General features: G+C 34.1%; 2 protein-coding genes across 3 annotated transcripts; one reads left to right on the forward strand and one right to left on the reverse strand.

Annotated features, from left to right (window-relative positions):
• Positions 1-1,170: 1,170 nt before the first annotated feature.
• LOC140958487 (cyclin-dependent kinase inhibitor 3-like) lies at positions 1,171-3,068 on the forward strand. Its single transcript, XM_073415946.1, has 3 exons — positions 1,171-1,699; positions 2,456-2,659; positions 2,768-3,068. The coding sequence occupies exons 1-3, from the start codon at positions 1,320-1,322 to the stop codon at positions 2,835-2,837; spliced, it is 654 nt and encodes a 217-aa protein (XP_073272047.1). The 5' UTR covers positions 1,171-1,319; the 3' UTR covers positions 2,838-3,068.
• A 3,653-nt stretch (positions 3,069-6,721) lies between these two features.
• LOC140959052 (uncharacterized) lies at positions 6,722-9,038 on the reverse strand. 2 transcript variants are annotated; one of them, XM_073416772.1, is made up of 3 exons: positions 8,779-9,038; positions 8,590-8,697; positions 6,722-8,499 (listed from the first exon to the last, which is right to left on the reverse strand). In XM_073416772.1, the coding sequence occupies exons 2-3, from the start codon at positions 8,692-8,694 to the stop codon at positions 7,147-7,149; spliced, it is 1,458 nt and encodes a 485-aa protein (XP_073272873.1). In that variant the 5' UTR covers positions 8,695-8,697; positions 8,779-9,038; the 3' UTR covers positions 6,722-7,146. The 2 variants fall into 2 exon arrangements, with proteins under 2 accessions (XP_073272873.1, XP_073272872.1); XM_073416771.1 differs by having other exon boundaries at positions 8,590-9,038.
• Positions 9,039-9,729: the final 691 nt, after the last annotated feature.

Genomic DNA, 9,729 nt, shown 5'->3' on the forward strand with positions numbered 1-9,729 from the left:
TACTATATATTAAGTTTGGGCCTAATAGAGACAAAATGAGACATTAAATTTTTTTCTCAACTTTGACCTTATGTTATATCAATATTACAATTTTTTTTTAATTTCAACAAACCATTTTTTTATCTTCTTTTAAATTTTATCAATTCAAATAGTAATTTAGTCTTTCGATAATTTGTCAACGTTTATTTTAGTCTCTTAATAATTATAAAAAAAACTGTAGACACACGTATCAGGTGGGTACAATAACTACTTAATATAGTGTCGAACAGAGAGAGACGCGCGTTCGTGTTAGAAATGATTTAGATTTCGAAAAAATGAATGACATGAGATTAAGTCTAAACTTTATGGATACAATTGATGCTGATTTAATGGTTGATATTCATTGCACACGAGTGGCACCACAATAAAGGACAGGTGAGTCAGCCTTTTTTTAGCATTCCAATGAAAACTTTATTATAAATTCAATAATAGTAATGATTATCTCTCTGATTATTTAATACACACTTTCTTACATTTCTATTATATAATATTATATTTTATCTGAATTCATAAGCTTCAACTTTTTATCGCCAAAAAAAATTGATATTCATAAGATTTAAAATGAAAATCTCTCAATATGTTAATAATATTATAATAATTTTTCAAAAAATATAAAAAATTATTATTGATATAATCAAGTAGGGATAATAATTCCATCCAAAATATATTACATACATGATATCTCTTCCAACTCCTGACAATTGAAGTCGAAAAAAGCACGAGTCAGGATATTTTTGTGATGAGAATGAGACGAGATTCAAGATAGTTGAGATTTTGAGAGATTTTATCAATTCTGTTAATATTTATAATTATCATATCCTACTAATTTTTTTTTTTACCTATATCTACTTTTTTGAATTGTAAATGATTATTTCGCATATAATACATTAATTATTACAAAAATATATTTTTTAAAATTTATAATTTTAAATTAATTAAAATATTTTTTACACAAAAAATAATTTAAAACCAAAAATTTTAATAGGACAGTAATATATCATAGAAAAGAAAAACAAAAAGTCGAAAGGAAGATGACCGAACGTTTTTGAAATGAAGAAAGTATATATATAGAGGACTAAACGGAAAATACGAAATAGCAATTTTCGCCCCCTAATTTATAAACCCTAACCAGACCCCCACCCCACACCCGAAGAGGAGATATTCTGAAATCTTCCTTCATTTCCCTCTCCTCCTCCTCCTCCCTCCACCATGAAACCCCTTCTCTGTTAACTTCAGTGATCGTGCCAATTCGATTTCACGCGCGTAGGAAATTCAGTGGGATGGGAAAGTATATGAAGAAGTCGAAAGTAAGTGGCGACGTTGCGGTTAAGGATGCTTCGCAGTCCTCCCTGGGTGTTCGTACTCGCGCCAAAACCCTAGCCTTACAGCGCGTCCATTCCTCGGCTGAATCGTTGCCTCCGAAGCCGGACCAGTGTTACCTCGAGCTGCGGTCGCGGCGGCTTGAGAAGGCCACTCTTGTCAGGCAGAACATGCAAAAGATTCCTTCTCCGAAAGATTGTCTAAATTTCCCGGAAAAAGAGGAGTTTGGAAGTGGAAGTGTGCCCAAGGAAGAAGGCGTATGCAGAGCGTTTGAAACGGGGGATTTGGAAATCGAGGCTTCTTTCGGGGAAAATACTTTGGTGTCCGAAGCTAGGGGAAGGTATTTGCTTTTTAAAATTTTCCATATTTTTTTGTTAGATTTGGGTTATCCATTTTATTATTTTTTTAATTTCAATTTTATGCTAAAATAGAATTATTTTGAAAAAAATTATGTGGTGTTAAATGTTTAATTGTTTTTTTACTTCTTTAATTTTGTTTAATTAATTTTTCTGCTATTTGCGAGTTATCGTTTGGCAAGAGAAAACGAAAGCTGATAGTTTCTTCTTCACATTCACCTTTTTCCTCGCCTTTTTGTTCTGTGTGTGTGTTCTTTAATATGATCGGTGAAGGAAAAAAATGAGAATATTAAGGAAGATGTGTTTGCATAGTTTTTCTTTTATTTTGGGAAAGGGATGTAATTGAATTTTGGTGAAAAAATGGCATAGCTTCTGTTTTTGGAAAAAGAAGAAGAAGAAGAAGAAACTAGCTCAATTTGATGAAGTCTTTTTTTAGGTGTCATAAAAAGATTTATTCGGCCTTTGGTTGAAAGATCTCTGAGAGGTCTGAGGTCCCCAAAATTCATCCACTTTTAGAATTAGAGCTTTCTCCTATTTTCAACTCACATCAGTATTTGATAAAAGTTTGATATTTCATGTTAGTTGCTTTCGGTTTCACAAAAACGTTTTTAGGAAATTATGCTTGCGTATGTTTTTGGAAGCCGGAGAGTTTCTTGGACGTCTTTTAGCTGGGTTTAAATAAGTAGTTTGATAGCTTTGTTCTCGTGTTTCTTTTATTGATAAGTCTGCATTTGGGGCAGGAGCACCAGGGAGAGCACGCCTTGTAGTTTGATTAGGGATGCCGACACTAGCATCACACCGGGCTCCAGCACAAAGTCTGCAACTCTTACTCCTACCAATCAAAGGGTCCGAAATACTCGTCTCAGAAGCATGCCTACAGACGACGAACTTGAGGAATTTTTCACCCAAATGGAGGAGTCTCAGCATCGACACTTTATCAAGAAGTATGTTGGTGGTTTCATTTGTTTTACGCTGTTGCTCGTACTGAAAAAGAATTGACTTATGATCAGGCAACTAATTCTACATCTTTTTGATCACAACTTGTCTTGCAGGTATAACTTCGATATTGTGAATGACTTACCTCTCCCAGGTCGCTACATGTGGGAGAAACTGTCGCCTTAGTGGAATATTATTTAGGTGATATTCAACAGTTCCCTGCAACTCTTAGTGTAAAGTGGAACAGAAGCTATGGAAAGACGTCTAGTTTAGACTTATGTAGGATACTAGCTAGAATTGGCGACTTTGCTTACTAACCATTTAGAAGTACAAGTGTAACTTTAGTTTTCAAGAAACTCCCATCCTTGTAATTTGAAGGTTTAACCATAAGTCAGTTCTAATCTCACTTTACTGTGACATTTCCCTTTCCTCCCACCCCCACCCCCACCCATATGTGTCTTCATTTATTTTATATATTATTATAATCATAGACACAAACGTAGGATGGCCACGGCTCCGGTTACATTAAGTAAGGGTCGGGTATGTCTATGTTAAATCGGGTCTTGGGTTGTGTACGAGTATTAAATACCGTACATGTATTGATATGGGTCGTGTGACAGCCTTCTGGGCCAGATGTGTTTATATTTTACTTTTATTGTATAAAAATCTATTGCATTCGACAATTTTTTTGAAACTCGACACTTGACAAAGTTTATACTATTGTTTATTCATGGGTAAGCTTACAAGCGTGAAAATCTCTAACTAATTAGTTTGATTATAAAACTAATTTGATTGTATTGATTTTATAATAAGACACACATTGCATTTGATGTGAACGGGTAGAAATGGATGTAAGATGCTTGAGCAATTTCACTGGGTTAGGTTATGCAAGGTTATGCAAATGATGAGAGGTAAGAGCACAATGAGATGTGTCCAAATCAGAGATTTTTTTCCTGAGAAATATCACATACTTGTACACTCGAGTGATGTGCTATTATCGAGGTAATCCGGATAGAGAACCATCACTCGAGAACTCGTCTGGAAGTCCGAGGAGATGATGTCTCGGGCAGTCACTTGCCCGGCTATTATTGAACTGATTCAAAGCTTGTCAGAACCTAACCAATGACCTGAGATCATCCAGTACCCTCGACCCAGGCCCCTCCGAGGGTATCACCAGCATTATTTCGTTTAATTTATGATGATTATTAATTTATATAAAAAAATATTATAGATATAATTATCCAACGGTTCTGATCCTTCAAATTTCCGACGGGTTTCGATCACCATTGCCGTACCAACACAAACTCAAAGCGAAGTTCAAACTCATACATTCTAAATATCTAAAAAAAACTAGCTCAACATGATGTCGAAAAAGTTTAAACTCAATATAATTCCAAATATCTAAAAAATCCTGTGTATGACCAAATGAGTTATACATATGATGATCTTCACTTGAAAATTTCGCTCAGGTTTCAACACTATCTGTCATCACTTCTCCTCTTTAAAATGGCGACACTAGATTTCCAAGTGCAAGTTAGTTTTGAAAAGTTTGATATGTTTACTTTGGTACTAATTTCGAGTTTCATAAAAGAAAATTAGAAAATTTATAAAAGTAAATTGAAATATAATGGTTTTGAACACGTGAAGTAGTGTCGCAGCACACACTTTCATGCATGTTGCAATTCTGAACATGAGGGTGCTAATAAAGGGCACCATTTTATATCCTGCTGTACGGCTCTCTACTCCGTAAGATTTACAATCACAAAATTTTAGAATCGATGATGTGCAATTCTCCTTTATCCATGTCGGATATATACTTCAATTTCTTTTTAGGCCATCCACAATGGTGGATATAATACATGTCAAGTCATCTAAATATTATCTCCATCTAAATATTCACCATTGCACACTATTTATTTTTGTGTCAGAACGATACCCGAGTATTGCAATTTTTTTTTAATATCTTCAAGCCAGCGTGAGTTTCACGCTGACTTGAGACACATGCGTGCATTGCACTCGCGCGTCAGACACAAGTGGACAATTAAATCGAATCCGGGATCGACCAAGCTTGAGTCGACCAAAAAATTGGTCGACCAAAACAAAACATTAGTCGACCAAAAAAATTGGTCGACCATACCATTTTTGGACGACCAAGACCAATTGTTGGTCGACCATATTACCAATTGGTCGACCATACCCAGTTTGGGTAGAACCAAAACTTGAGAAGTTCATCATGTAATTTGTATTTGATGTCATGTTTTTATTTATGTGTTTGGTTTGCAATTTATGTGTTAAAATCATGTATTTTAGTGTGATTTTATTTTGTATGTGGTTTACAATTTATGTTTTTAAAAAGATTGAATATGTAATGTGGTTTGAAATTTATGGTTTGTAATTTTTTATTATTAATGTTATAAATATTGTTTTGTGGTAAATTAGTTTTGTATAGTTCGTTATAAATTTTTTAATTTTATTAATGTTTATTTTATTACAAATTAGTTATTCAAAAATAATAGTTATAAACTTTCTATTTTTATATTTCAATAAAAATATAATACTAAATAATAGATAAAAGTAATTAAAGTTGTTAAATGATTTTATTTAAATGAAAATAAAATATTAATTAAAATGACAGTGAGACCCATAAATATTTGGTTGTGAAATATGAGATATTTGAGTAAAGAAATATTTGATTGATGATGTGGATTATGAGATCCACAAATATTTGAAAGAAATATTTTTCTAATTGTGGATGGCATTATATAAAATTTATATCATAAACAGAATGTAAAAATTATAGGATCTTGAAATCATCTTACAACTTGTAGAGATTCTATACAAGATTTTAGAAGGTTAATTTTTTATGTTATCATTTAAAATCAACAAATAGGTTTTAAGTTCTAAGAAATATAATATTAGAAAACCCATTTTTTTTTAACATTTATGTTTATCTATTTGTGATTTTGATTTTTATGTAGTAAAATTTAAATTTAGTCTTGCGTTTTTCGATTTTTGACAATTTTAATCATTTTTAATCGGAATTGTTGACATGACTCAAAGTCAGCACCACATTGGCATTACGAATCACGTCAGCACCACATTAACACTACATTGATGTCACATCAACATCATGTCTGAAAAATGATCGAAATTGTAAAAAAAAAATTACATATTAAAACTGAAATTTGATGACCAAAATCACAAAGAGACAAATATAAAGAAATTTTCCCAATTATATTTTAAGCAACTTAAGAGAAACGAAACCAACCCCTTCAACAATGATTTTCCCTATAATATTTGATGTAACTTGTAAGAGTTGAACTAAACAACTCTCTCTCTCTCTACATACATATATATATATATATATATATAATATATATATATATGCGAACTGTACAGAAAAAGTAATAATTTTGAATGAATATGTCAGGAAAAGAGAGATCTGTTTTACAAAATTATAAATTTATCATTAAGACGTTATCATTAGAGTTTTTGTGATATATATACACACACAAAACATACAATCAAATAATATCAAACAAATTCTAAACAACATAATTGAGAAAAGAGTGGGTCTCATGTGAGATCGTCTCACGGATCTTAATCTGTGAGACGGGTCAACACTACCCATATTCACAATAAATAGTAGTACTCTTAGCATAAAAAGTAATACTTTTTCATGGATGACCCAAATAAGATACCCGTCTCACAAATACGACCCGTGAGACCGTCTCACACAAGTTTTTGTCTTGAGAAAAACGTGAAAATGATACCCCAAGTTTCGAGTGCTATTTATCGAATTGATTAGCAGTTCCAACGTCCATCGGAGAGCTGATCGTTGTAGAGCAGACAATCCACTGCATACAACGGTAAGACTCAGAATACCTTATTCACTTAGCATGACAAAGAAAAGAAAAAAACTGAATTTATACAGAACGAGATTCCTTCCTTTGAGGGATTCAGAGTAGATGGTGCAATAGCAGCAGGTAGAGTCTGAAGAATCCACCCCCTTGTGGTCCGCATAAATAGCCATCAGATAACTAGTAAAAGCTGAAAGAACAAAGCCATAGAGAGTATACCAAAAAATTCATAGGTCCATCAGAAACAAAATATAAATTCAAGTCTTTCACAACTATAAGCCTTCTCACAACAAGTCACACAAAGCTGAAACTTTAAGTAGAAGCATACGAAGAACTAAGATCATAAGGTAAGAAACATGTTCCAGAAAGTAGGAAAGAACTCAGTTCTGCTCTCTCATTGTTAGATTGGGAGACAAAACAAGATGTGGATTTTCTACCCAAATAAATGTACAGATTTATCATGAGCAAGACCAAACTACGACTTTTTGAGTCACTATGTCAATGTGATTCTGTCAGTCATCAATATTTCTGTTAAGCTTGAATTTGCATCATCCATGCTAGGAACCACTTTTTATTTTGCAACTTCAATATTTTCAACACAAACTTCTACGTCTACAATTCTGTACTCAGCCTAATCAATTATCCCCTGCCTTCACTTCCATATCTGCACACTTGTTCATGTCCTCATTGCTTTGTTCTATTTCATCACATGGTACAATGATCTTTTTGTCCTTATTTTTGTCTACAAGCTCGTCATTGTTCTTTTCTACTTTGCATTCAGGGTCTGCAATGTTATCATTCTTATCAGCTCCAAATAGCCTATCTTCGTTCTCTACGTTCTCGTAAAAAACAGCATTCTTATGGTTATCATCATTGCCTTGGAAAAAACCACACCCATGAACATTCTCTTCACAAAATTCATCATTATTTTCCTCCATTGAATGTGCATACTCACGACTATCGCTTCCGTCATCAGATTCATTCTCCACTACCTCCTCGTGGTCCTCCACTCTATTTCCTCCCCTCCTCTCAAGGCATCGCAACCTCCTTGTCAAGCCCCCTATCTCTCTCTCCATTAAAAACAATCTTTCCTTTAATATCATATTCTCCTCCTCCAGCTGAGCAATATGAGAATCCTGATCATCCACTCGATTCTCCAACACGTTGTGATACTCCATCCCACCGACACTGACACTATTAGGGTTATAAATCATCTCAAACCTGCTCAAATCATGGTCCAACCTCCTCTCGACCTCAACATGCTCCTCCACATCACTCTCACTCGAACCTCCGTCACCATCCTCTCCATCCTCGTGAGCCTCCATTTCATGTCCAGGTGATCTTAACCTAATCAACCCCTTCATTGATCCATACCCATCAACACCCCACTCTTCCTTGGCCATGTCCACTAAAACCTCCCGGGAAGGAGAAAAAATAGGAGTCGGCAAGACTGCAGGCGTGACCGGACATGGAGAAACCAAAGACGCGATACCACCACTCTTCTTCGCCCTAATTAAAAAGGAAGTGGTGTTCCTTGGAGCAAATGGAGCACACCTGCTGTTACCATAATTACTATTATTATAACCCATATTCATGTTCATATTATTATTATTCTGATTGAACTTTTTTTTGGGGAAAAACTTCCTAGTCTTCAATCGGTTTTGATACTGCAACTCATTCAAACTAGGTAAATTATAGTTACTAAAATTCAAGTTTGCATCACCACCGCCGATTATATTGACACCACCCGTAAGACCACCGCCACTATCGCCCACCATCAGCGATTTATGCTGCTCCTTCCTTCTCTTGTCGTTGGGATTATTCATCCTTTTTCCCTTCCAGCGGCTCCTTGGACCCAACGGATTTTTGAAAGTAGAAGCCGGTGGGTTTACAGAACCGACGTTCGAATTAGGATTAGGGTTTTGAAACGGCAGTCGCGGCGGCAAATGCGGGGGCCACACACCATAGCTCCAATTAATCGGAAGCATCTGTTGATCAGAGTAATAATTAATCGGATAACTCGATTCAAAGACCATTGGAATACGTGCACCAGGCCTATAACAGTTCGATGAGATTACCTGAGGCTGAGACTGCTGAAGTTGTTGTGGGTTCATTGGATTCAAACTCATTAGATTAGGATTCATGTTCATCAACTGCTGCTGCTGCTGCTGATTCATCATCATCGCCTGCTCGTTAATTTCGAAGTAAAAACTCTAGAATTTGACAAATTCGAGAATCAGCCGAAGAAACCGGATTCGTAATCTCACCAGGGAAACAGAAAATTCGAATTTATTTTGCAAATTCGTTTGACAAGAGGGAATCTAGATCAAAATCCAAATCCTACTCCAAATTATACCAACAAGGACGCAAGATTTAGAAATTTACTTCACACAAAAATAAATTTCAAGATCGAAATCGCGTTCGGCGCAAAATATTATCGAATCATTCGAATTCAGGACTTATAATTTTCAATCGATTTGATCAACGGAGAATTTTAGGTTTTATTTCGTGAACGAGTAAAAGGATAAGAGATTGGGCAATTATATATAGGGAAGCGGAATGAATTAACGGTCTCGATCAGTGGATGAGGAGTAAACGGTTGAGATTGAAAACGTGTGGTTAGTCGTGTTCCGCCGTAACTCGTTCTTTGGACGGAAAACACAAAGATGCCTTAGGTGAGTTGGGGAAAGGAATTGATTCAAGATTTCGTATCAAATTCAAATTAATAATTTTTTTATATTTAAATGGAATAAAATTTAAAATTGATTTTTCAAAAAATTATTATTTTTACACTGTTCATTTTCGCTGTCCAAATTTTCTTTTTCAAAAAAATTTCTTTCGTTCACTACAAAGAGTATATCTTATTATATAATTAAAATAAAAATCTCTACACTAATTAACTTTAATTTAATTTTAAATTTAATGAAATTTTATGTAAAATAATTATTATATCTTCATTATATAATTTGATTAAACTTTTTTATAATTTCTAAAACAATCTTTCATTTTAATTTCTAACATATTGTGGTACACGTAATATGTGTGTTTAGTAAAAATAAATAAATAATGAAATAGTTTTTTTTTAAATATTTAAAATATAGAAAATTCTATAATATAAAGAAAACAATGTAGTTATTGTGATAAGATGAGATCGTAGAGTTGTCAAGTTAAGTTGAACTAGCGTTTTGAAGTTACGAAGGTATGTGGAATGGGTTGGG

This window comes from Primulina huaijiensis, chromosome 15 (assembly GCF_012295235.1).
Source record: "Primulina huaijiensis isolate GDHJ02 chromosome 15, ASM1229523v2, whole genome shotgun sequence".
Taxonomy (NCBI): domain Eukaryota; kingdom Viridiplantae; phylum Streptophyta; class Magnoliopsida; order Lamiales; family Gesneriaceae; genus Primulina; species Primulina huaijiensis.

What these genes read in the sequence shown, in the direction of transcription:
- LOC140958487 (XM_073415946.1), top strand. Translation starts at nt 1,320, where the DNA reads ATGGGAAAGTATATGAAGAAGTCGAAAGTAAGTGGCGACGTTGCGGTT. An exon ending in GTGTCCGAAGCTAGGGGAAG is followed by an intron (nt 1,700 to 2,455) that starts GTATTTGCTTTT and finishes CATTTGGGGCAG; the next exon opens with GAGCACCAGGGAGAGCACGC. An exon ending in CATCGACACTTTATCAAGAA is followed by an intron (nt 2,660 to 2,767) that starts GTATGTTGGTGG and finishes CTTGTCTTGCAG; the next exon opens with GTATAACTTCGATATTGTGA.
- LOC140959052 (XM_073416772.1), bottom strand. Translation starts at nt 8,694, where the DNA reads ATGATGATGAATCAGCAGCAGCAGCAGCAGTTGATGAACATGAATCCT. An exon ending in TTCAGCAGTCTCAGCCTCAG is followed by an intron (nt 8,500 to 8,589) that starts GTAATCTCATCG and finishes TCTGATCAACAG; the next exon opens with ATGCTTCCGATTAATTGGAG.